We start from the raw sequence: 26,225 nt of genomic DNA, 5'->3' as shown, positions 1-26,225 counted from the left end.
TCAATGTCATCAGTTTCCTTATAATATTCTTGCCTTGCTTATCTCATTTCTTGTGATAATAAAATTATAAGTCAAGAAAAAACAGCAAATGTTTTTCGAATGACAATGAATCAAGCATATGAAACATTCCTCCTAGCAAGATTCAAAAACAATAAAAAGGATATCCCTTCCCTTGGGTCAAGATTCATGCTACGGCAGCTTTCCACTCTCCTCGAAGTAATGTGGTCCAACAAGTTGAGTTGGCACAGAACCACTACCAAAACGACTGAGAAAAAATTATACACGTGGATAAGCAGAGTTTTAAAAAGCCATATCAATTAAACACAATATGCACACATCACAGATAAGCTCCCTCAATATATACTATGTTCAACACAAAAAAAAAAAAATTAAAAAAAAAAAAAACAAAAAAATTTGTTATAGAGGTTAGGACCAATGGAAGTGGTTCAAATGAAGAAAGATTAATAAAAGGAAGATAAACATAATGAGAAAGAGAGAGATAGATGATCAAGTACTTGCAAACCAAAGTAGTAGTGATGAACCCAAGCCTTCCTAATGAGTTTGCAGATGCCTTGTGACATCTTCAGAATTTGCACAAACTCTCTGAGGAGTAGTACACACCATGAGACAGTGGCAAAAAAGGTTAGCCGATGATTATAACAAAAGAGAATTTAAAAATGGGAATCCATGTTGTACGAAGAAACTCTCACCGTAATGTGACCGTGAATCGATTTCCTTGAGTGCCCAAGAAGAAGACCTTCCTTGACAAACTGGACAAATAATGCAGGCAAAACTTATGAATCATCAAAAAAAATAATTTGTGGTACAAAGATCCAGGATCATTGATCTTACCAAAAATCACAAACTGGATCCCAATCAACCTTTTATTAAGAGCAGCTAATCTACTGCATGCTGCTTGCTGAAAACAGTTACTGGAAGTACAAGAAGAATCAGTATAAAGTACAATTTGAGATTCAAAATAATATATTACAACATGAACCTATTTTTCAATAACTAAGTTTACAAAGAGTACGTAATGTGTATCTCTGTCTGAGAATTTAACACATAAACTCCAACGTGAGGGTAGTTCAAGAGAACAATATGTAGCAACAAAAGGACGAATACAAAATTGTATGTAAGAGGACACAATCTTCTTTGTATTGCCATTTGTATATCTGGGACTCCATGTATCTCTAGCATATACCAATAACAGTGAGTTCAGTAATGTATAATCTCCATGCCACCTGCATGTGTACGGAATTCCATAAACAAGAAAACATATGTTACATGCATGTCTCATGGAATTGGTAACAACTAAACTTCATCGACTCCAATTTCCTTAAACAGGAGAATGTACAAAGTCAAATAACCAATATATGGCTTTGTCAATTGACTGATGTGGAAAAAAAAAAGCATAATCTTTCAAATTTGTGTTACTGAACCAAATGGTAATGCATTTAAAACTTTACTGGGCATCAAGTTAGGAAACTTGGGGAGAAAAAAACCCATAAACTTCATCAACAAGGTAAAATTACTAATACGTAGAACAAGACTCTACCTAATTTCCTCGCACTTCATTCTTGATTCTCATGGATTACAATCTTTCTAGATAACACATCTGACTGTCCCAAATAACTAAATCTCTACAAGAGGTGATGTGCTCACTGATTTAATGTTTTGTGGAATGCAACCTGAAAAAGACAGGAAAGTGGAAGTTAGGCAAACAGAAGGAATGGTTTAGTTGAAATGTTTGATTTGAAGATTAATGTCATAAAGACAGACAAAAGGAAATGAAATCACATACAGATGTTGATGTTTTCAGAAGCTCTCTTATGGCCATTGTGGCATAACATGAAGTCGGAAGAGTAAACCCCAACTTGAGTGCCATCTGGACTTCCTGAGAATCAGACCCATGAAGCGATTTGAATTGTGGCACTCTTAACTCTCTGCCGCAATCTGCTTCATTATCGTCTGTTGAAAGCTTTATTACATTTTCTAAGCTTTCAAATTGTTCTATGCAATCAGAGGGATCCTTTTTCTCATCTCCACCGACCAGTTCCTCTTCTTTTATTATGCTCAGAGGTTTAGCTTTGGCAATTTTGTCCAAATCTGTCTCAGCCAATGGTTTACTGGCATCAGTGTACTTGAGTAACTCCCTGAGACAACAGAAATTACATCCAGTAATTTTGCAGTAAAGAAAAATCAAGAGAAGAAAATGATAACAATAATAATGTGAGAACACAAAAAATGATACCATTCAAAATCCAACAGCTTTTGAAACACCTGCCGGTAACTTCCAGTCATACTGGTTATTGAGAATTCCCTTATAAAATAGGCATACATACAATTTCAATTAGAAATTTTTACATAAAAAAAGACATGACCAAGAAAAGAGAGAAAGACAGGGTTAAGGGACATGTATTGCAACATACTTGACATTATGAACAATCTCTGTCAAGTTGATCCCATCCTGCTCAATGCAAATAAACAATAACTAACACTAGAAAAGAAGGAAAAAGAAGAATAAAAGAAAGCTTTTAGGTAATGTAGGTGAATTAAGAAAAGTAAACCCTCCAAACAAAAATATATTGTTTCTGTCAAGCAAATCAATGTAGGCACATCCATTTATGCATCTGATTGTGTTTGTCTCCAGAAATCTGTTTCAGCAGAATGCAGATAGGCAGCCTCACAACTGAATTTCTAGGGTTTATAGTGAAATTATACTTATATTTAATTATATCCTGTTGTAATCCTCCATTTCAATGAGACCATAATTAGCAGTTTTTCCTTGGGACAAGTCACCATCGCCCCATGGTTTTGTCCCTAAACCTAACCTCATTTAGGCATGAATATGCATGCTAGCTTTTAGGCCTTCTCTCTCACTGAGCTGTGTGCATACACTAATCAACCAAGATAAAAGAAAGGGAAATAGAAAGTATAAAAGAACAGGCACCATAAAGGCCTCAGCAGCATCTAGAATACACCATACCTTCTTTGCCAGACGATGATAAACTTCAGCAACTTCATTTGTGGGATAAATCACTCGGGAACTGCCAAACAAGAAAACAATTGTGTTGGATAAGAAAGAAATATTTTTTCACAACTGAAACATGCAAAATGAAGAACATAATTTACGTCTCCCCTTACCCAGGCATAGGAAGAATGACATCATCAATAGTATATTTTCCAGTATGGATATCTTCTGCAGTTGCAGTCTGAAACATCAAAAGAAGCTATCATTCTTAAATTAAAGAAATTAGGCGAACATTTACATGTTAGATGACAGAAACATTACTATACCATCAATTCTAAGCAGAAGTTAAATGTAAACGAAGTATTTCCTTCTACATTCATGTCATAAGATTCCACTGCTAACATAACTTGGTAAACTAGATTTTTGTCATATCAAGCTAACTCTCGTCCATTTGTTAAGCTACAAGGATTTTGTCATGCTAACATGACATAAAAATAAAATAGGCATGAAATGACACTGCATCATGCCCTTAATAGATCATCACAAATTAGACCAAATATATGGAATCTAGTTCATGATTTTTACGTAGGAAAATTCCACAGTAATAATTCATATAAATAAATCCGGACGCCTCCAAAATTCTCACTAACTGATTACAGGTTTTTGATAGGGACTAATTAATTCTTTATTAATGAATGAATCACCAACAGTGCAGCAAATAATGGAACTATTTTCCTTTATACTTTTATTCAAATAAATTACAATAAAGAGAGACATGTCCTATTCTCTTCTACATAGTTTCTCACATCTGAAAGAATATCTTCAAGGACATCATACATAAAAGGCAGGTCAAACAGCAGAATGCTACAAGAGATGATAATAAAAATAGGTTGCTGATCAGATCTGTGCAGATGCTCCCAAAGAACAACCTATATTGAATTTTTTCTTCTACTTGGTCTACGTACACCCTATGAGATTGGTTCTACATCAGAAATAGCAAAAAATTTAAGCAAGCAGTATGATATAAACCTGACCTTAACAAGATTATTCCTTCCTACAGGAAGTTCTGTAGCTGAGACCTCATCTAATTGACCACAATCATCTATGTCATTACAATTCTCAGCCTCACATTCAGAATTAACACATGTCAGCTCCTCAGTATTATCTGCTTTAGAATATACTAAGTCTCCCACCACAACTTGCTCAGTTCCTGTATAGTAATAACATAACAGAATTCAGATGTCACTTCCAAATGACACAATAAAGCTTTGATAATAACCATTACAACAGCGGATGTAGTTATGTGCACAGAATGCTAGAGGAATTTAGATTTGTAAAAACAAAATAAGCATACCGTATTTTTCCACTCTCATACTTGCTGCATGGTTCCACAAGTAGCTTTGGTAACTATGTACATACCTAAACAATAGAGCAGCAACAATATTGTTAACTGAAATTTATAGAAAGATATCTCCTTTTGCCTCTTGTTTGATTGCATGCAAACATGTATATATTGCTGTAAGTTCTAATGATTGCCCCACAACACTGTGCTATAAGGTATTTAGTAACTCATTTGCAGGCATAAGTTGCATATATGCAAAGTTAGCCATGGTTTTAATGTGATGTAGCAAAGAAATAACTCAAAGATACATTATAGTGTTTCAGGGTAGACCAGCTTCACTAATATTTCTTTTTTTTTTTTTTTTTTTTTTTTCTGAGGCAAGCTTTTTCACAGATCAAGTGTATGAAATTATGTACTCATATATACTGAGTAATTCACTCACATCATTCTCAACGTCCTAGGTATAGCCTTCAGGGCCTGCAAGAAATTCCCAGGACATTTCTTCAAACACTGCAGCTGCATAAGAATAAAAAGGGAAAAGGATGATGTTAATCAAAGCACACAAGTATTAACTTAATCTTCAGTAGTAACAGAAAATATGAAGATCAGAACTGAGACAAGGACGTGATCAACAGAAACTGCAATAAAGGTGGCAAATAAAGAGTAAAACACCAAGTTTCTGAAAGACATCGAAAATTAAGAAAGTAATTCTCACAAGATCTTATGCAAGCAATACATATTAGAACTTAGCAGACACCCAAACAAGATTATGCAAAAGCAACCAGAATCAAAAACTTACAATAGCCCTTTCAGCAACCAAATGGCGAGGTAGTTTTCTTAGAGTCCCGTCAATGTCATCAGTTTCCTTATAATATTCTCTTGCCTTGCTTATCTCATTTCTTTGTAATTAAAAATTATAAGTCAAGAAAAACAGCAAATGTTTTTCAAATGACAATGAATTCAAGCATATGAAACATCCTCCTAGCAAGATTCAAAAACAATAAAAAGGATATCCCCTTCCCTTGGGTCAAGAATCATGCTTACGGCAGCTTTCCACTCTCCTCGAAGTAATGTGGCTCCAACAAGTTGAGTTGGCACAGAACCACTACCAAAACGCTGAGAAAAATTATACACTGTGGATAAGCAGAGTTTAAAAAGCCATAATTCAATTTAACACAAATATGCACACATCACATGATAAGCTCCCTCACATATATAATATTTTCAACACAAAAAATAAAATTAAATTAAAAAAAATTGTTATAGAGGTTATGACCAAATGGAAGTGGTTCAAATGAAGAAAGTATTAATCAAAAGGAAGTAAAACATAATGAGAAAGAGAGAGATAGATGATCAAGTACTTGCAAACCAAAGTAGTTGATGAACCCAAGCCTTCCTAATGAGTTTGCAGATGCCTTGATGACATCTTCAGAATTTGCAACAACTCCTCTGAGGAGATAGTACACACCATGAGACATTGGCAAAAAAGGTTAGCCATGATTATAACAAAAGAGAATGTAAAAATGGAATCCATGTTGTACAGAAGAACTCTCACCGTAATGTGACCGTGAATCGATTTCCTTGGAGCTGCCCAAGAAGAAGACCTTCCTTGACATAACTGGAAAATAATGCAGGCAAAACTTATGAATCATCAAAAAATAATTTGTGGTAAAACAAAGATCCCAGGACTCATTGATCTTACCAAAAATCACCAACTTGGATCCCAATCAACCTTTTATTAAGAGCAGCTAATCTACTTGCACGCTGCTTGAAAACAGTTACCTGGAAGTACAAGAAGAATCAGTATAAAGTACCAATTTGAGATTCAACTAATATATTACAACATTAACATATTTTTTCCACTAACTAAGATTTACAAAGAGTAGCTAATGTGTATCTCTGGTTCTGAGAATTTAATCACATAAACTCACAAAGTGAATCATTTGCTTCGAGTTGGAGCAAAAAATCCTCTCATCTTAATTAATAGATAAACCTAAGATTCCGAAAAGAAGCAGCAGAAATAGGGCAAAGACCAGAACTACACACCCTTTGTGTTGAGACTGCGCGCTTATCTTTTGTACCTGCAAAACCAAATGATCTTGACTGCCAAACAAAAACATCAGTTAAAAGGATAATTATCCAACAATAATGATGATTAAGGGTGAAAAAGTATTAGTTGCTAGGTGAAAAAAAAAAAATCCAAAACATGAAGATCAATTATTTAGAGTGGGAAAAAAGAGAATCCAATCATAGAAACCTAATTGATCACCAACAACAAAAGAAGAAATGATTTTCAACTTCAACATCCTTTCACAGTCCCACTAGCGGGCAGACAAATTAGCGATTCTGAAACACAAGTAGAACATACCTGGATGCCAAGCATCTTTCCTATCAGCCCCAAAGCCTCCTGCGTATCCTTGTTCTCTTTGTACAGATGAAACCTGAATGAGAGTGCCTTTCAGATGCTGTTAAAGTATGATAAGAACTTCACTCCATGAAAGATTGCGCAAGGATAATAGAAAACTTTCATGCATAGATAGATATATCCTATCTCTTAATTAACTTTTTTCACTAATTTCTTTAAAGATATAGAGTAATGTTTCCCTGCTACACAAGCAAGCAATGGATAGTCAATAATTAGTCTGGGGGACCAAATAATAGCATTAATAAATCATGCAGGATCCATTTCTTCTATTAGCAAATAATCGAAATCTGTTTCTTCTATATTAGCATAGGTATTGATGAGAAAAGGATAACTTATGAGCTTTGACTCAGCTGAACAGGCAGCATGAGCCACCCTATATACCCACTACCTGAGGAATTTGCCTTGATGCTCAGGCCAATTTTCTGAACCTCTGCTATCGAAAGGGTTATCACCTCTCTCTTTCCGTTTCTTAGAATTTCGACCACTGCCATTATTCCCTCCTGAATTCAATCTCACGCGTATGCATTTTGATGAAGCATCCGGGCCATCAATTGTGTCTGTGACCAGGAATTTGAAGTTCTCCTTAAAGAAATTATGTATTGCCTGACAGATCCAAAAAGTTTAAATTAACTATTTAAGAACAAAGAGACCAAAATAAATTCAGGTTACGTAAGATAAGTGCCTCTCTCTGAAACCAAAGATTGAATCAACCCTGTATCGGATATCTCTTTCAAGACCAAGTCTGAAAGTTTGAAATGGCAGAGAACCACAATAAACTAAACTAAAACCACACCATCCTCAATGCAATACACTAATGCACAAATTTTGATACTTGTAAACTAACCGTTCGATGGGATTTATCTGAATTAGCAGAAAGAACAACAGGCGAAATGCTGTCTTCACTATTGCCAGAAGTAATTTGATTAATCAGAGCCTTCAAACAATCTGCATCAGAATCACCTGCAAGTGATCTGAACGATTCAATTTCAGATGCATAGCTTTTATTCAATTGATCAGATCTCTTCATTTCCTTATGCTCCACCACAGCCTGAATGGACAACAAAACCAACCATCATTCACATAAATAGACAAGCAAACACACATTTATATGTAACATACAACGAACCGATAGGAAAATTAATGTGAAGTTGCTTACCTCTGGAGGTGCATCTAAACAGGTCAAATGAACAACATTTCCATCAGTACCTACTTCATTGACAATAAAATCAGAATACCTACAAATACAAAACCAAAATTAGAAATTATCTAATTATGAGGATAAGTTCCCTTTTTACCTTCAGGGGGTTTGACTTTTTTATAGGTAGAGCTGTCTTGTTTGGAAAACAGAGACCTCCTCTCTAAGGAATTTTCTGATAAAATTTTTTAAACTTCAAGGGAGGCCTCTGATAATTTTAGGAGAAATCTGTGACCATGTTAAGAGTTTTTCGAAATTAATGAGGTAGTCTATATTTTAACCAAATCTCATGGGAGATTAATGAACTTTTCCCTCATCATAATCCACTACAAACTCTTCATTTATAATAAAACCAGCATATAAGGTAGAAATTAGTCATAAAGACACTGCAATTGTTAAAAATGATACGGCAGCCATTGCCGCATATTCTATTTTAATCCATTTAATTTTTATTTCACTCTTTCAAATAAACACACATTAACGTTCATTTCTTTGAATTTTCTTCCCAAACCAAACATATCCAGATGGTAAAATACTAAAAAAATTTAAAATATGACACTACTATAAATGCAGACAGCCAAGTGTGTGCACTACAGAGATGGTGACAACCTTTGTTTGAGGATGCCACGAAAACCAGGGAGGTTGGAGATGAAGCAGAAAATGCCGACGTCAGATTCATCAAGGGTTTTCATTTTTACTGTTGTTAGGGTTTTGTTCAATACTCTGGAGACAGCGTAGTTGCAGAGCGAGTAGGGTTTTAGAGCTGAGAATGACAACGATACAGGATTTCTCCACATTTTCACTTTGCTAAGAAACGCTCGTTTTGTCAGTTAAATTCAGGTAAATTACACATAAACCCCTGTAACATAGCCTATTTATTTAAGGTGAGTTTGGTTCAGAAAACGTTGTATTACTGAACATGTTATATTAATTGAAAGATTCCTTTGAGGATTACTGTGAATGTTTAAGAAAATATGTTTGGTTAATTTGAAATAAATTAGTGGGTATGTTATATAGATTACTGATTTGCCCTTTTATTTTAATAATAATATTATTATTAGATTATATTTTTTTAACCCTCTACATTTAAGAATTTACTAAACACCCTCACAACAAAAATTTAAAAATTAACAAAAGCACCCCAACTACCTAACAGGACAGCCGGCCATCGGACGGCAATTGGCAGTCACCGGAACGGCATATGGCCAACCGAATTTGGTTGCTCATGCGTAGATTTAGCCAAATAGATTTGGCCGAAAACGGCCAGATCTAAACATGATCGACTATATCCAATTGGTCATACGTCGTTCCGACCACGTCGGGCCAGTGTTGGTAGCTAGCAAGTAGCGATGGTCTTGGGTAGCCTACAATTTGTTTTAAATATAAGGATATTATTGTCCAAAAACTTAATTAATTACAGATAAAATTGTAATGGCATGTTCATGTAAATTAATTTCAAAATAAGGGCATTATTGTTTTAAATTTTTATTAATAAGGGGTAAAATTGTAACAAAAATTAGATTATAAATAATCTCAAAATATCTAAGAAAGAGGTGATAAACATATTACCGCCTATATAACTAACAATGATTACTATTGGTATTAGAGGATTACTAGAATTTTATATTATTTGACAACCAAATATGGTAATATAAAGTAGTATAAGATGATATTACTGAAGTAATGTCAAATACCCTCCAGCCAGACGCATCCTTATGGAAATCCATCAAATAAGCCCCATTTTGCAACAAAATCAAATCATACTTAATTTCAAAAGAAACCCCTTTACTTCCAAAAATATCAAAAGAAACCTTGATATTTCAAATATCATTTAAACTAAGTTCTTACCAAATATGTAAAAAGCACCCATATGGTGCAAATATATTAAAGCCCTTAAATTTACAAAGATACCAAAACAACCTCGACGTGCAAAATATCAATTAAGTATCCATACTTGAAAAAAATAAAAAGCACCTACGATGTGTTAGATATCATTTACACACACGTAATCACCATTGCATATACTTGGCACACTAGGTGAACCAAGTGGGTATGGATCGAGTCATCGTGGATACGGGTAAAAAAGGTAAGGATCCAAAAAGTCCTAATTCTATACGGGTAATGAAATTTAAACCCGTATGCTACCCTATATGAGTACGGGTGGACCCACGGGTACCGTTTATGCAACAACTTCTTTTCCTTTCATTTCTCTATTTCTTTATCCAACTTCTTAGCATCAAAAAATTTCCGTCAAGCGCACATCAATCTCTGTGTTTAGGCCTCATTTCATCCATAATTTTCACCACCAATTCATCAAACTCAATAATTCTCAAGCCAACTGCTAGTAAACAAAACATGGGGAAGAACAGTTGCTCTTTTTTATAAAGGAACAATCAATCATACGAACAATATCAGCTGAACACTTCAATTTTCTATAAAAATCACACCACCACAATTTAAACAACTCTTGCAAATTCATTTCAAGTTTTCAACACACAACCAGCTCAATTTCACATCTATTTTGAGGGCTTTGAGTTTCTTCAAAATGGGATCGACACTTTTTGATCTTTTGGAAACGATGGTGATCTAATAAGCTAGTCTCTTCATGGTTAGAAAAATGGCAGATGGCGGTGATCTGATCGACTAGTCTCTTCACAATAAGAAAAACGGCTAACGATGGTGATCTGATGGATTGGTCTCTTCATGATGGTGATCTTTTGGATCTTTTAGAAGGGCTGTGCGGCTGACAGTGATGCGGGTGTATGGGTGTGGCTAGACTAGCTGTGAGGCTGTTTTGGGTAGACTTGGAATGAATTTGTGTGAAAAGAATTAGAAATTTAGAATAAAGGAATTTTTATTAATTTTTTTTTTTTTTTTTAAATGTGGGTATACCCGGTCTACCCGCTACAAAAGCGGGGGTCCGAGTATGGGTTCACTATTCACGGGTCCTTAAGAGTATACCCGTACCCTATGTATAATTGATAGGTACAGGTCTACCCACGGGAATAAACCCATTTTGACAGGTCAACAATGCAAGATCCACCCTCTCTTAGACAAATATCAATGAAGCCATTTAATTTTAAAGATATAACAACGCGCCCAGTGTGCAAAATATTTTAAAGAATTAAGGCTTAATTACTTGACAAATTACAAATGCACCCTCAATGTGTATTAGGAGCCCATGTACTTACAAATGTATCAAAAGCACTCCTTTTTTTGTCAAATATCAACTACGCTGGCTAATTTAAAATGGTAACAAAAACACCCTCGACATGTTAAATATATGTTTAGTCTATGCACTTAACAATGTATCAAAGCTCCCTTGAAAAGCCAAATATTAGTTAGGCCTGTCAGTTTAAGAATATATCAAAACATCCTCAACGTGCCAAGTATCGTTTTGTCCCTTTAATTGACGAAATGTCAAAGCACTCTTGTTAACTATTAGGTAAGCCCATGTACTTAGCCATATATCAAAAGCACCCTAGAGAAGTCAAATATTAGTTGAGCCTGTTACTTCAAAAAGATTTCAAATACACACTTGACGTGTTAACTATTGATTCAGTCCCCTTACTTGATGAAACATCAAAAGCACCATTATGTTGTGAAATATCAGTAAAACCCGTAACTTACAAGGGTATCAAAAACAACCTCAACTTGCCAAATATTCATTCAGCACCTGTACTTGAAAAAAATATCAGAAGCACCCTTTATTTGTCAAATTTTTAAGCCCATGTACTTACCATTATATCAAAGGCACCCTTGGGTTGTGAAATTTTATTTCGCCTATTCTTTTAAAAATTTATCAAAATCAACGTCCTCGTGCTTCAGCCTCTTCACTTGCCGAAATATCAACCAAATTATTTGACCCATCTACTTTCCAATAAATCAAAAGCACCCTTGGTTGATATAAATTGATTCCCTCAGTTTACAAATATTTCCAAAACACCTTCGGTACTGTAAATATCAATCATTCAAAATTACCCTTGATATGTCAAATATCGTACATGCCCATGTACTTACATATACATCAAAAGTACCCTTGTGTAACTATTATTAGATCCATTTTACCGAAAGATTCAAAACACCCTTGATGTTTCAAATATCATATTGACTTTACTACAATAACAAGAAGCTACCTCAATATGTAAAATACTATTTAAGCTCATACAGGAACTAGATTTTTAGATAATCACATAGGGCTTAGGGGTGTAATCGAGCCGAGCTGAGCCAAGTATTTGGTTACTCGAGCTCAGCTCGACTACTATAGTATCGAGCTAAAGCTCGAGTTTGAGTTTAAGCTTGGTCAAGCTTGAGGTGTGGAGCTCGAGCTTGACACTGAAAAAGAGAACCCTATATTAGTTTATTTAAGGTAAGCCCTGTACTTTATCTAGATATCAAATGCACCCTTATGCTGTAAAATCAAATAAAACCTCTATACTTTACTACTAGAGTAACACTAGCCTTATAAAGAGACATACAAATAGATAATCTCTACCCCTTAAAAGAAGGGAAAAAGAGAGAGAAAGAGAGAGAATCATGAATTTTAAGGATATGAATTGTTTCTTTGTATACCTCTTTGTAAGACTAGTGTTACTCTTACTAGTATATAGGTTCGGTACTTGTAGAATCTAATCAAAATTACCATTAGAAAATTAATGCCTGCACACATAATATCAAAATAGCCCATGCTTTGTAAAATTTTAATAACCCTTTTGTTGAAATTTTAAACAAATAAGCTCATGGCCCTTTTTCAGTTCTACGGTTTTACTCAAAAGTACTTCCCTAAAAAAAATCTACCGACCAAACGCAACTTGGCCTTCAACAATAATTGGAAGCGGGTACACCAACAAAACACACAAAAGAACTCCCAAGTCAATTAACAATCACAAACAAACATACATCAAACTAATAAGAGATCCAAAAGCAAAGAGACACCACTTCACATTGTTATTTTCACACACACACACAGACACGCACAGAGAGATGGTGACCAAGACAGAAGAGACCCAATTGAACAGATTGGAGAACCAGGTTGATAATGGCGGAGGAGGGGCTTGGGAGTATCTTTGTTTAGTAAAGAAGCTCAAGGTTAGACGTCCTGAGAAGGTCTTGAAGCATGGCTTATCGATCTTGAATGACCCCAAGAAGCGATCCAGTCTTGGCCCAGATGGTTAGTTCTCTTGATTTCTTCAATTGGGTTTTGTTTTGTTTTGTTTTTGGAATTGTTCCATTGAGCTCGACTTTTAAGTTTTTTGATCTGTTCAACGGTTTTCTGTGGTGGGTTTGAGATTTCGAAGCTTGATTTGGATTGGATGTGATTCGTATGGCTTGCAGATGTAATTACTAGTGAAAATTCTGTTGATTTGTTGAACTGGGTTTATGAGATTTTGAAGCTTGTTTTCAATTAGGTATGAGAAGGAAGTGGCAGTACAGTCTATAAAAGTTTAGGTATTTTTGAGTTAGTTGATTTGATTGATTTGTCACATGTGACATTGAAGCCTTGATACTTGATTGAATTGAACAGAGAATTTGTGGTTTGTTGTTTTGTTTTGTTCGATTGTGTGTGTTTTTGATTGTTGAAGTTCATTTCAATTTGGTCAGTAAGATATTTTCTTTTTCAATATCGATAACTTTTATGTGTCATTGGGCTTAGGTTTTTTAATTTTTTTAATTTATTATATTGACTGAATTTTGAGTAATTAATTTTTTTATTGATATAATTAGCTAGCATTGGAACTATTGTTGGAAATACCAATTGGATCTTAAGCCTTTGATGTGAAATTCATGGTGAAAGGTCAAGGAGAATCAAGAAGCAGAAAAAGGAGAGAGAACCTTTTTCCTTAATACACTTTAAGATTTTGTATCTTTAGGATTACTTGGATGACCACTTTATGGATCCTATTGGTAGTTAGTTCAATCTGCAATTTGGATACAGTATTCTATTATTTTGCCAAATTGTGATTCATAGTATAGGCTCAATTAACACTTTTTAAATTGTTGTTCTAGTTGTGTTTCATCAATGTAACTTTTTAAATTGTTGTTTTAGTTGTGTTTTATCAATATAATATATTTGCCTGCTAGCTGTTTCTGGTTGTTGTACTGCTTTTCATCCATTCAAATATTTGTGACCAACAAATACTTGTTTTTTTGATGCAGAATGGACACTGTATGAACAGGTATCAATTGCAGCTATGGACTGTCAATGTCTTGATGTTGCGAAGGTTTGTTCTTCCCTTTTTAAGTTTTTCCTTTTTGGATTCTTTTCAATATTTTTTGTGTACTGTAACAAAGTGATTATAGATTTGTTTTCGTTCCATGATTTAGTTTCTCAGAAATGCCAGTTGAACCACAAAAGTGGTTTCTACTTCTGGATATTGTGTTGCAATGGCTATCTGCTGCTGGAAATGCATTGTAATCATAATTTCACATTGATTTTTGTATTGTTTGGACAAAATTTCTACTTCAAGCCTACTTCCTTAAGTTAGTTTTTGGATTCTGTAAACTGGTCCTTTTTCTTTATCATTGCCTTGATGTTGCATTTTTCCAACTTATGTACTTTGCTTATTGGTAGGTTGTTTTTATGAGATTCTTTCTTTAATTTCACAGGACTGCATTAAGGTTTTGCAGAAGAAATTTCCAGAGAGCAAAAGGGTTGGTGAGTTGAACAACCATTTTCTCCAAATTATTACATTTATGTCTTAGTTTCTATGGGAAAATTATCCATGCATAAGCTTGCTGTGTTGGTCATTGTTAAGTGAAGAGTGATGCTGATGCCTTTAATGGCCGGTAAGCTTACTGATGGGCTGACATCCCTGAGGACCTTCAGTCTAAATCTATTTTTATTACTGCAGACACACTTTAGTATCAATAAATGTGCTTAGTTTTTTCTTCTTGACATGGTCATTCTGTAAATTGCAAACATTTTGAAGATGAATGGTCAGATTCTTAATTGGCTGCCTTGCTGATCAGTCCATAAGTGTTTAAAGCTTAATGCCTATCAACATGTGCATAGGCAAGTTTGCTCATATATTAGTTCTTTATTTGCATGAATCACAGGAAGGTTAGAGGCTATTTTGCTTGAAGCAAAGGGATTGTGGGCAGAGGCAGAGAAAGCCTACTCAGGCCTTTTAGAGGATAATCCACTTGATCAGGTAAATTCTGTAACTGATTCTGCATAAATGAATTTCCTTTTCTGTAAGAATGGAGTATATTGACTGTTCTATCGTTCCTGTGTGAGAAATATAATACTTTTTTATCTGGAAAGTGAAGAACTGTTTAATGCCGAACAATGTGATGTTTCTGAAACAGGTATTACATAAAAGGAGAGTATCTATAGCAAAGGCACAAGGTGACTATTCAGGAGCCATAGATTTGCTTAATAAATATCTGGAAATGTGAGTTTCTCTCAAGCCTATTCTTCCCTTCCTTTTCTGATAATATATAAACAAAACAGATATGGCTAAGCTGTTGTATTTCCACTCTTTTCAGATTTATGGCAGATCATGATGCCTGGAGAGAACTTGCCGAAATATATATATCATTGCAAATGTGAGTGCTCTTCCAACTCCCCCTAAATTGTCCTTCCTCTATCTTGTGTTTACTCTTTGTTTCCTCCCATAGCTTAGTTTTCTTTGTGTTTGTAAATTAGGTACAAACAAGCTGCTTTTTGCTATGAGGAGCTCATACTATCGCAGCCAACTGTTCCACTTCATCACCTAGCGTATGCTGATGTGAGTGCCTTCTTTATTTCTTATTACCAGTTATTGATTGTTTAATGAAATATTTCCTTCTTTTTTTGGTTTTTATGATAGAGATATTACTGGGGAGTTCAAAGATCCTGTATTTGAATAGTTTAAGAAAGTTTTCTTGTGTTCTGTACGCTAAAGCAACTGCCTCTTAAACAAACTTCTTTTCTTTTATCTCTTAAAACTTAATCCATCATCTGAATGGGGAACAACTTCTAGAAATTTAGTGATTGATGACAAAATGGTTTTTAGTCTTTAATGAATTATGTTTCTGTGTTTGTGCATTGAATACCTTTTGCCTTCAGAGAGCATTTCTCTGCTCACAGAAAGAGGGGGAAAGAGCTTACTACTTTTGTTTATTGTTTTCAATATTTTCTGTTTTCTTCTGGAGCATTTCCCCCTCCACTGAAGAAAGGGAGAATAAGTATGTGGATTGAAAATTATTGGTGTGCTCCAACTTACAATTTAGATAGACTTATTGTTCATGCATTGTTTCCGACTTAAAAAAGTTATATCCTTGCACAAGGAACAGTAATATAGGTGTAAATCTAACATATGCTTCTTTTGATTTCTTGAACAGGTGTTATACACACTTGGTGGACTAGAAAACCTTCAGACAGCTAAGAAATACTATGCATCCACGATAGACTTGACTGGGGGCAAGAATACTAGAGCACTCTTTGGCCTCTGCTTGGTGAGCTTTTCTCTTGGCACATACTCTTCAGATGAACTTTGTGTGTATTGGGGACATTAATCTCTGTTTGGCACTTCTTTTGCTGGGTGCTGGCTTTGATATTATACTTTAGGTTTTCGGTACAAGACTGGCCTATTGGCTCTTTAATTTCTTTTATACAATCTTGTGTCTTAATAGTTGATTTCTCTCTGCTCCTCTGTTGTCATCCTGTAGTAATTAACTTTGCTTGACTGAGTTTTAAATCCTGGTTGCCAGTGTACCTCGGCCATTGCACAACTAACGAAAGGACGGAACAAGGAAGATAAGGAGGGTCCAGAGCTGCAATCTTTGGCAGCTGCTGCTTTGGAGAAAGACTACAAACAGAGAGCTCCTGGAAAGCTTCCCCTGCTTGCTTCTGCTTTAAGAAGTTTGAAAATTTCATAATTCACATTGCCTTTGGTGTTCAAGATTCTCATTTCAACTCTAACTAGGGTCACCGGCACAGCGTAGAACAGAAGTGAATTGGCAAAAACATTAGATGGTCATTAATTGAAGCATCTTCTTTCTTTGTTTTTTTCTAAAGGTCGTTAAGACTAGGACATTATGTATTTTTTAGATGCTCCATTGGCAAACTGATAATGTTGTGAGATAAAAATTTTCCCCTGCATAAAGATCAAAGGTTATATTCATTTGCTTTCTCTGCCTCTCATATGTGGAGTTAATCTTGTTTATGTATGCACCTAAATATGGGTGCTCATACCTGATATGTATCAGGATCCTTTGTACGAATTCCTTCTCCTTCAGGATTTTTTCTGATTTACCAGTCCGCTTTTATTGTACCTTTAGGCCAGTTTTGCTCCATAGAAACAAAAATTGCAGGGTTAAATTGATCACATGAAAGCTGTGAATTAAAACTCACGAAATAATACAGCAACAGTGCAGGAATTTCTTTAAGTTGTACAATAGAAGACATAGGAATATGATACATGATATTAAATTTTATGGAATTATTTAGTATTATGAGGTTGGCACCGAAAGATGACACACCTGATACCTACCAGAGGTAGGCATGCTTTTTCTTTTCTTATATTTTAAAACCTTTAATTGGCTCACACTCAGCACAACCAGAACAAACCTCAGCATCTTTGAAGAAAACTTGAGCTTTTAGATTATTACTGAGGTTCTCTTGGGGTGGCTGATGGGAATGTTATCTGTCTCAGAGTCAACCTCCTAGTTCTATACCTAAATTGTGATGATCCTGTCTTGTTATTAGGCGGTAAAATCCTCATACAGTTTGGAGAGGCTGAGTGCACACCACCACCACCAGTAGGTGAGTAATTGCTTTCAAGATTCTTGGGAGTTTCTTCTTCTGGAATCACCTGAAGATGTGTTTCAAATTTGGGCTGATGGAAAAGATTAGATGTTCGAAGCTTTATGCTGGTGGACAGCTTAGGAGATGGACCAAAAGTAGAAAGAGATGATCCTGAGCGTTTACCCCTAAAGATGAACGACAGTCAAGTCGATAGCATGGCAAATAATTAACAACAGATGAAAACTAATTTAGATTGCTGAGATAGGGAACCTGGTAACATCAGAAGGTATCATCAGAAGATCTGGATACTCCTCTTCACCCTTTTTGACCACATTATCAGTTAAGGTTGTGTCTGATTCATTCTTTTCACAGGCTTCTGATTCTTCCCCTTCGTCTTCAGTTTCATCACCTCCTAATGGAACAGAAAGGCAAAATAAGAAACTGCAGTCAGAAATGCGTTTACTAGCAAGTAGCAACCTATTATGTAAGAGTGGGAGAGAAGTTTGTTCCGGAAACAATGTTATAATAAGATAATTGAACAGATTAATAAAACGATTCGTTAACAGATGCATGGGAATATAAAAGAACCAGATTAGCACTTACCATCCTTTCTTCCATAAGCATTTTTACATCCTTCACATCTGCAGCTTATAGAGCATCCAACACCGCCCTTCATGCACAAACAACAGTGTTGATATCAGATGGAAACCTTTTAGAACTTATACTGAGCTAAAAAACAAAAACCTGAAAGCATTCGCAGTATTTTTTTAAGCAGCTTGATTTTCTGCAGTTGCATCCACTCTTATGCCTGGCTGAAGCTGGAGTCTTGTTAATTTCATCCTGCATAAATGAATACAGAGTGTGAATTATTAAAGATAATTGTTAATTGTTGAAGGAACCTCATGGGAAAAAGGTCTACAGAAAAGCCATCACAGCCCCAAGCTCACGAATTTTAGCAATGTGGTATTACATTGTGCACTCAAGAATGAGGCCATGCAAAGAATGGATTGTAGTGACTAGTGCTACGATGACTGAAAATAGAATAATCAATGATAACTTCTAACCCCATATTCTGTAACAGAGTCAACACTTTTGATCACTTTTGGAGCAAATGCAAGTGGGTTGCGAGATTCGATCTGTCTACGAGTCTCCATCACAGTATCTTCATAAATAGGCTTGTTAAAGCAATCTAGACATGAACAAGGCTCTACACAGTAGAGACCAGCGGCAAAGCATTCACAGTAACTGTGTCAAAGAACATGAATCATATAAATAAATAAATGAATAACAAATGAAAGGGAAAATGACTGCCTAGTACCCAGTAAATTGATGGAAACTGACATGATAACAGTGACAAGTTGCAAGATGAAACATAATCAAACTTGAACAAAAGAAAAAAGAAAACTATCTTACACACACATATAGACTACTAAACCAAAACAAAAAGCAATAAACTTACAGCTTCAAGCATTTTGACCTCTTACAATTGCAGCGCTTGCAGGCCTTACTTTCATCATCAGGCTCTGGCTTGTATCTGAAAATTATAGTAGTTCAATTCTAAATTCTGAGCAAAAGAATTTCTGATCAGATGTCCAAAAGTAGTTATTGCTATACATACCTCTTTATCTTGGGATCAGAATGGTTGAATTCTTCACCACCATCACTTGGGCATGTTTGCAGAGCATTTTCCATCACCTTAAATTTATGGTCACAGGGAAATGAATCCCTTTCCATGGAGTGCAGAGTCGACGATTCATTAAGATTTTGACTGGATGTCACAGAACCAACAGAGGACATGGAACTTGTCATACTTATTAGTTGCCTTCCAGAAGGTAGAGTTCGGCACTTGACAATCTTGCCATTATTTGAAGTAGCTGCAAGAGCATTTAAGTGCAATCCAACACCCGGTAATATGGACGAAGAGTAACCACTTTCCCTCTTACCTGGGACCAACTGCTTTCCTACGCATGCAACTTCATGATCAGATTGTAACTGGATTGAAGTACAGTTAGACTCATTTTCAGCTTGCTTTTTGAGACCCGCTGCCTTCTCAAAAACCAGGCAACGCCTTCGTATCTTAAGCTGCTGCAGGAAATCAGGTAAAACATGGGAAAAAATTATTGATACACTCACTGTGACCGCCAATAAGCGTTCCCCTATGCAAGGCTCTTGAGAAAGCATTAAATTGACTTTCAGACCACTTCATTGCTAGTAATATTTCAAATTATAGTAGTACAAAACATGATATTTGAGAAGCAAATCACCATGATTAGCTGGTATTAGTAAAAGTTCCAAGTTGCGTTCATATATGATAAAATCATGTGGAGGTGGCTGACTGTTTTCCTACATGGGGACCTGTTCAAGTTTTCCTCTAATTATGAAGTAAAAAATTTGCTATGCATGTATAGACTTGAGAACTCTCATATTTCCACATTAATTTCTCTTCCCATAATTCACCTGATACAAACTACTGTAACTTTCATTGCATTCCATTATAGATCTACTTCTAGATAGTGTATTTTTCTAATTAAATATCAACAATCCAGAGAACTGAAAGAGGGTACAACTCTTAATATTAAAACAGATTCAATGCAATTACCATACACTGACAATGATTTTGGTTGACCTATTTTTTATTTTGACAAATAGGGCATTGTTATTAGAGGTTCTGCTAGATATAATCAACAGAAAACACAATTCTCACAATTCATTTCTACTCTAAAAGGCAACAGAAGAGCCACAATAACTGTTCTTGAAGTCAGATATCGTTTTTTATAAAACACTCTTGAGGGACAGTAAAGTCATAAAAAATGAAAATAAAATAAAAATTACACTTGGAAAGTAATGATAAGTCAATTATAACAAAAGATATTCCAGATAATTTCCTATTCTGTAACACTGAAAATTGTTGTTTCATCAATACAACAGCTATACCGTTTAGACCATTCATGAAGGTAATTATGCAAGTAAATTCACCATTGAATTGTCACAAGGAAAAATATAACGAATAGAAGGTGGTATCTATCAAGAATAAATTGTATATAAGATGTGCAACTCCTATTTGAAAATAGTTTACAATAAATCTATCTTTTTACCTTGCAGCTAGACTGGCCACACTTTTCTCCCTTGTCATCCACTTCTGTTCTGGACTCACTAACAACTAACTTATTCAGAAGAGTGCTAGAAAGAAAATCAGGTGTCTGATCCAAATCCTTCAGTTCCCCGATTTCTCCAGTTTGAGTTACTGCTTCTCTTATTTCACTCTGTTTGCAAGAACCACTTGGACCGGTAGATACCGTTTGCTCTAAATCATTGGAATTATCATGAGGGGGATGTAGGGCTGTTGAGATGAAAGACACCATTCCAGGATCCACTGTCGTCTGGTCTTTTTCCTCAAAATTATACTCAACAATGGATGGATTAGAGTTTAGAAGATCAGAGACATCAGAAATCAATGAGCTCCAATCACTTTCTGCTACTTCTTCACTTTGCTCAATTCGAAGAATTTTACGCAAATTTATTTTCGTTTCAAACTGGTGTCTCCCTCTCAAGTCATCCTCATTGGATTGAATAAATGATGGTCCAGCTGCCATTTCTGGCTCTTTGCTTGTCTGCATTGCATCACGAGACACCTTGTTACTAACGGGGCTACTACAATCATATTTCATTGTTTTTGACAACTCAATAGCTAAGCCCAAGGGTTCATTAAGTGGCTCAAGAGTGATCTCTCTAGCAGGATTCTGTGGCATAAGACATTCCAGTTGTTGGGCACACCTAACAGATGGTTGAGCAACTTCTGAATCCCCTTCACTTGGTTTGTTTTCATTTCCACAGAGAGTATGCTCAGGCTTCAATGGATCTGGGGATTGATTACTATAAACAAAAACAACATCAGTTGAAAGTCCAAAACGATTATTTATTATGGGATGAAATGAAGCAAGAATGAATAATTAGTTTTACCTTTTAGGTAAAAATCTAGATTCTCTGAAGGAACTGAACTGCGGTGAAGCAAACGCAGATGAAGGAGAAGTAAAACTCAGCAAGTTGAATGAGTGACCAGTGTGTACGGATTTAACCGGCTCAATGGGTGAAAGATTGTTGATGTAATTAAAGACAGGAGAATCCTACATGTTGACAAGCATTTTCTATCACAACATAGCCTTAAAAACATAGTCAGCAATAGATTATCTTAACAGTTAACAACAAATCCTAATCACAAACACAGAAATATGAATTTTGCCAAGCAAAAATCAAATGGGTCCAAGCCGGACAAGGCAAAAGAAAAACGGCCCATTTTAAATTAATGCTTGCTTAATAGGACACAGTAACAGAAAGGCAATTATGGGAATGTCCACAAGAAAAAGCACAAAAGAAACATCCTGCACATTTAAAGGTTTCCTCACTATAGAAATTCATCATAGCATTTCAAATTTTTTTTCTGTGCATGAAACCTGAAAACGAACATTTTCGTTTGCTTAAATCACAAAAAATCTTATCGCATCAGAATAATTCAACTAAATCAACGATGACAAGACCTTAACCGTACACACAATTAAAGCAGCTTGTACTTCAAAAGCCTCATCAAATTCAAATAAAAATAAAAACCAACAAAAACCCAGATGCCAAATCATAATCAAAACAAAAACCCAACGCCAAAACCTCACAAATTGTGTCATTCTCTCGAAACTGAAGTAAATTCACAAAACCCAAAACAAAAAATGGAAGGGTTTGACAAATTTACCTCAAACTTGGACAGCGAAGTAGCAGTAATTCGGTTCTTATCTGGAGTATCCATCTGTAGTTGCTATTAAGTCCTTGCTGTAGCTCCTCCTCTGCATATTTTTCCACTGAAACTCGCAGCTTAACACTTTTACTTTCTAGTTTCTAGTTTCTACACAAAAGCGTTTCGAGAGGCGGGAAGGCGGGAAAGAAGAAATTAATTTTTTTCTTGGGTTTGGTAAACCCGGGCCCAGAACCGGGCCCAATCTCAGCCTCATAAGTCATAATAAATACTATTAATTTTGAAAAATTGGAGGAAAAAAAAAAATTAGTCTAGAGAACCCGTCGCTTTTATTTGCCAAGTTTATTTGCAATGTGATACCATTACAACTAGGAAACCAAGAGTGCGTTTAGTTTATTATTTTGGATAAAATTTTAGAGATAGTACTGGATAATTGAATAAAGTGATTATTACGAGGTAAAATTTAAAAATTTATTAAAAAATCTCATAGATTTGCTAATTTAAATAAACACCCCAATATATAAAAATTTTATAAAATGACAAAAACGTCTCCACCCACCAACAGTGCCAGATTCCGGCCACCACCGACGGAATCTGATCGGAATCTGGTGTTATGACATAGATTACGTGGATCTGGCCGAATGTGCATCGATCTGGCATTTTCCGGCCAGATCCACCACGGCTGCAAAAGGCCAGATCTGGCCGTCAGTAAGATCCACTGTGGATCTAGCCCGAAAAGGCCAGATCGGCGAATTACCGACAATTTCTGATCGTTTTTAAGCCGTTGTAACAGATTCCTGTTACCACCGACGGTGGTTACCGGAATCTGGCAACTATGGGTGGGTAGGGGTGTTTTTGTTAATTTTTAAACCTTTTTTCTGGGGGTATTTAATGAAATTAATAAACTTTAGGGGTCTAAAAGTAATTAAAAAATATAATAATATTTCCTAGGTAATTAAACAAACAAATATTTTGAGAATAAGATTGGGAATATGGATAGAAATATTAAACCAAACGCACCAAATTATCTTACAATTAGGAAACGCATAATTATCATATTATATATTTAAAATTTTTGGTTTTAATAAATACCAATTACAATAAGTTTCTAAACCTACCCAGTAATGAGTTCACTTAACATAGAGCCTCTATGACTGCTAGTTTCCTAGCCACTCAAGGTAACGCGAAAAACTATCTCTAGATAATCGAGTGGTACGATAGAGACTCTTAAATGTATCACTCAATTAAGTCTTGAGTGATACACTTAAGAGTCTTTATCGTACCATTCGATTATCTAGAGATAGTTTTCCGCGTTACCTTGAGTGGCTAGGAAAATGAATTGTTTTACTAGTAGTCGTAGAGGCTCTATGTTAAGTGAAGTTTTGAGTTCGAGTCTCTCTTCGATTGTTAATAGGAGTACCCACTGAAGTTTTTACCGACTAATACTTCTAAGGACTCGGAGAATTAGTTCATGAGACACGCGAAAGCCATTCATTAAAAAAAAAAAAAAAAAAAAAGAAAAAAGCAAAACCAAACCCAACACAAAAATCACCAAAAACTTTCAATCAGTTGGAAGAAATAAAAAGAAAGCCCTTGAGCCTCCAAATCGGACATTTGACAAAGGCAAGAGTAGCTCTGAAGTGGATTTCGGTGAAACTGCTATAAAAAGAGAAGTGGGTTCTGAAAAACCAACTGATTAGGGTGAAAGGGAGAGGCTAGTTATAAGGTTGGAAGCTTACAACAGATGGGAGGGAAAAGATAATCAAAGATTAACTCTGAATGGAAAACCATGCGCAAACTTGGAAGATAATGGTGATCGTGAAGCAAAGACTGAGAGAGATGTATCTTTTATTACTGATGTGTTTAATCTGATATTGAAAGACATGGATAAGAATGGAAGGAGTATTTTCAAGAAGCAATGACAGAAAAGCTGAGGAGGAAACATGGAGACAAAGGTTTAAGATATAGACTCCCGGGTGGAAGCCAATCGGCAAATCCTAAATTTCACTTGGGGGTTGGGGCGGGAAGATGTTAAACTCGTTGATTCTTCTTTTATTTAATAAAGAGTAAACGACTTTTTCTTACCTAATAATACTTTCTCATAAAAAAAGTTTCGAAATACTACTTTTTCACCCAATGTTTATATTCCGTTAATACTCAAAATACACGTCATTTCCTCAGTCGGCATCGGCAAGTTACCAGAAACTAGGGTAAGAGGTTTTTTGTAGGGTTGATGCTGGTGGATCAAATGGTGGGAACCGATTGAATATTCGTCACTAGAAATAAGCTCAGAATAGGAAACTCTAACTTTACAGTGGCCGACAATCGATGAGAAATCAGATGTCGGAGTAAGATGAGTTTTATATAGAAGAGACCCAAGTTTCAAATAGTGGTTACAGAAAGAATTTCGCCACCGGAATCTGTCAAAATCGGCTTTCGGTAGTAATGGAATATTAACTTTGGGTGGGAAAGTGTCACTAACGCAAACCTTGGGTGGGAAAAAGTCGTTTACTCTTTAATAAATTGCTGAAGATTTAATCCATTTCCAAACACTTAAGTTATTGATGGAGAAATATCTTGAAATTATAATAGAAAGTTTAAAAAGATTTTGTAATGAATTAAACTTGTAAATGGTCTTATATAACCAAACTTTAGTAACAATATAGCCATTCTTTTTCCGAAAAACTAGCCCAAGCTTAATTAGTTTTCTCACGGCTACACGATTGGAATCATCTTTCGCATAGAATTCTTTCAGAAACTTCGATAAGATTTTTATTATTTGATCAAATTTCAGATAATTAAATCAGTAAATTATCTGTTAAATATTGATTTTGAGTTTAATTAAAATACAATAATGTGTGTCTTATTAGGTTTAGGAAACATCAAGCTTATCTATATATATACATATAACAACTCCCATAATCTCACTACAACCCTAATTGATTCTCATCATTATTTTCTTCTTCGTGCAAATTCAGAATGGTGAAGATAAAAGTTCACTATCCCTCTCTTTCTCTTCAGAATCATTCATCTAATTCACACAGAGCCACTGGCACTGCCACCGCCGGCAAAAGTATTCGTTTTCCATGCCACCCAAGTAGAGTCGGAACCAAACCCAACACAAAAATCAACAAAAACTTTGAATCGGTTGGAAGAAATAAAAAGAAAGCCCTTGAGCCTGCAAAACAGGCATTCGAGAAAGCCAAGAGTTGCTATAAAGTGGATTCCGGTGAAACTGAGGTGAAGAACGGTTTGCAAAACGCTACTGCCATTGCAGTCAAAGGGTTAGATGCTGAAGTGGGTTCTGATCAAAACGCCGCTGATCAGGGTGAAAGGGAGAGGCTAGTTATAAGATGGAAACTTACGGCAGATGGAAGGGCAAAGATAATCAAAGATTCGAATCTGAATGGCAAACCACACGCAAACTTGGAAGGTGATGGTGATCATGAAGCAAAGACTGAGAGAGATATATCTTTTATAACTGGTGTACTTGATCTGATATTGAAAGATATGAACAAGAAAGGAAAGAGTATTTTCAAGAAGCAAGACAGAAAAGCTGTGCAGGAAACATCGAGGGAAAGGTTTAAGATATGCACACCAAGGTGGAAGCCAATCGGCAAACCCAGAATTTCACTTGGAGCTCCAGGGTTATGCTCACGCTCTCAGTTGCATACACGAAAGTTCCTAATTTTGTTATTAGCAAATTGTAATGTCTCTTAATTTTTTGAGAGGATCTGGATCTCCATAAATCTGTCCAAAATTATACAAAAAAATATATAGCAAAACATATTTACCTATAACGATATCAAGATATAGAC

The 26,225-nt window shown here is 35.5% G+C and overlaps 3 protein-coding genes across 5 annotated transcripts; 1 reads left to right on the top strand and 2 right to left on the bottom strand.

Moving 5' to 3' along the window:
- Positions 1–1,086: 1,086 nt before the first annotated feature.
- Positions 1,087–8,680, bottom strand: LOC116133894 (multisubstrate pseudouridine synthase 7-like). 2 transcript variants are annotated; one of them, XM_031419562.1, is made up of 21 exons: positions 8,546–8,680; positions 7,898–7,976; positions 7,586–7,789; positions 7,130–7,344; positions 6,685–6,757; positions 6,363–6,419; positions 6,019–6,098; positions 5,872–5,934; positions 5,678–5,765; positions 5,330–5,432; positions 5,116–5,219; positions 4,759–4,832; positions 4,329–4,393; positions 4,009–4,184; positions 3,148–3,215; positions 2,990–3,050; positions 2,433–2,470; positions 2,255–2,323; positions 1,805–2,156; positions 1,559–1,691; positions 1,087–1,193 (listed from the first exon to the last, which is right to left on the bottom strand). In XM_031419562.1, exons 1-20 carry the CDS (start codon positions 8,626–8,628, stop codon positions 1,662–1,664), a joined length of 2,082 nt encoding a protein of 693 aa, XP_031275422.1. In that variant the 5' UTR covers positions 8,629–8,680; the 3' UTR covers positions 1,087–1,193; positions 1,559–1,661. The 2 variants fall into 2 exon arrangements, with proteins under 2 accessions (XP_031275422.1, XP_031275423.1); XM_031419563.1 differs by having other exon boundaries at positions 1,087–1,244; positions 7,898–7,947.
- A 4,070-nt stretch (positions 8,681–12,750) lies between these two features.
- Positions 12,751–17,043, top strand: LOC116133912 (ER membrane protein complex subunit 2-like). Its single transcript, XM_031419583.1, has 9 exons — positions 12,751–13,106; positions 14,093–14,157; positions 14,543–14,591; positions 14,993–15,087; positions 15,245–15,330; positions 15,425–15,484; positions 15,585–15,666; positions 16,262–16,375; positions 16,631–17,043. The coding sequence occupies exons 1-9, from the start codon at positions 12,920–12,922 to the stop codon at positions 16,796–16,798; spliced, it is 906 nt and encodes a 301-aa protein (XP_031275443.1). The 5' UTR covers positions 12,751–12,919; the 3' UTR covers positions 16,799–17,043.
- A 247-nt stretch (positions 17,044–17,290) lies between these two features.
- LOC116133957 (protein tesmin/TSO1-like CXC 2) lies at positions 17,291–22,528 on the bottom strand. Of its 2 annotated transcripts, none has more exons than XM_031419617.1 (10): positions 22,408–22,528; positions 21,627–21,790; positions 20,762–21,539; positions 19,285–19,751; positions 19,126–19,200; positions 18,731–18,911; positions 18,411–18,506; positions 18,270–18,336; positions 17,937–18,078; positions 17,291–17,851 (listed from the first exon to the last, which is right to left on the bottom strand). In XM_031419617.1, exons 1-10 carry the CDS (start codon positions 22,459–22,461, stop codon positions 17,527–17,529), a joined length of 2,349 nt encoding a protein of 782 aa, XP_031275477.1. In that variant the 5' UTR covers positions 22,462–22,528; the 3' UTR covers positions 17,291–17,526. The 2 variants fall into 2 exon arrangements, with proteins under 2 accessions (XP_031275477.1, XP_031275478.1); XM_031419618.1 differs by having other exon boundaries at positions 17,937–18,075.
- Positions 22,529–26,225: the final 3,697 nt, after the last annotated feature.

Source organism: Pistacia vera, unplaced genomic scaffold (genome assembly GCF_008641045.1).
Source record: "Pistacia vera cultivar Batoury unplaced genomic scaffold, PisVer_v2 Contig277, whole genome shotgun sequence".
NCBI classification, from domain to species: Eukaryota; Viridiplantae; Streptophyta; class Magnoliopsida; order Sapindales; family Anacardiaceae; genus Pistacia; species Pistacia vera.
This window is presented reverse-complemented; position numbering and strand designations above follow the sequence as displayed.

Bases quoted from the DNA above. Each gene is read 5' to 3' on its own strand.
- LOC116133894 (XM_031419562.1), bottom strand. From the start codon at position 8,628: ATGAAAACCCTTGATGAATCTGACGTCGGCATTTTCTGCTTCATCTCC. The intron at 2,471-2,989 runs GTATGGTGTATT...TGCATTGAGCAG, and splicing joins ATCATCGTCTGGCAAAGAAG to GATGGGATCAACTTGACAGA. The intron at 1,692-1,804 runs GTATGTGATTTC...TGTCTTTTTCAG, and splicing joins TTCTGAAAACATCAACATCT to GTTGCATTCCACAAAACATT.
- LOC116133957 (XM_031419617.1), bottom strand. From the start codon at position 22,461: ATGGATACTCCAGATAAGAACCGAATTACTGCTACTTCGCTGTCCAAG. The intron at 21,540-21,626 runs GTAAAACTAATT...TTTTGTTTATAG, and splicing joins TCTAGATTTTTACCTAAAAG to TAATCAATCCCCAGATCCAT. The intron at 19,752-20,761 runs GTAAAAAGATAG...GATTTCCTGCAG, and splicing joins GTGGCCAGTCTAGCTGCAAG to CAGCTTAAGATACGAAGGCG.
- LOC116133912 (XM_031419583.1), top strand. From the start codon at position 12,920: ATGGTGACCAAGACAGAAGAGACCCAATTGAACAGATTGGAGAACCAG. The intron at 13,107-14,092 runs GTTAGTTCTCTT...TTTTTGATGCAG, and splicing joins ATCCAGTCTTGGCCCAGATG to AATGGACACTGTATGAACAG. The intron at 15,331-15,424 runs GTGAGTTTCTCT...CACTCTTTTCAG, and splicing joins CTTAATAAATATCTGGAAAT to ATTTATGGCAGATCATGATG.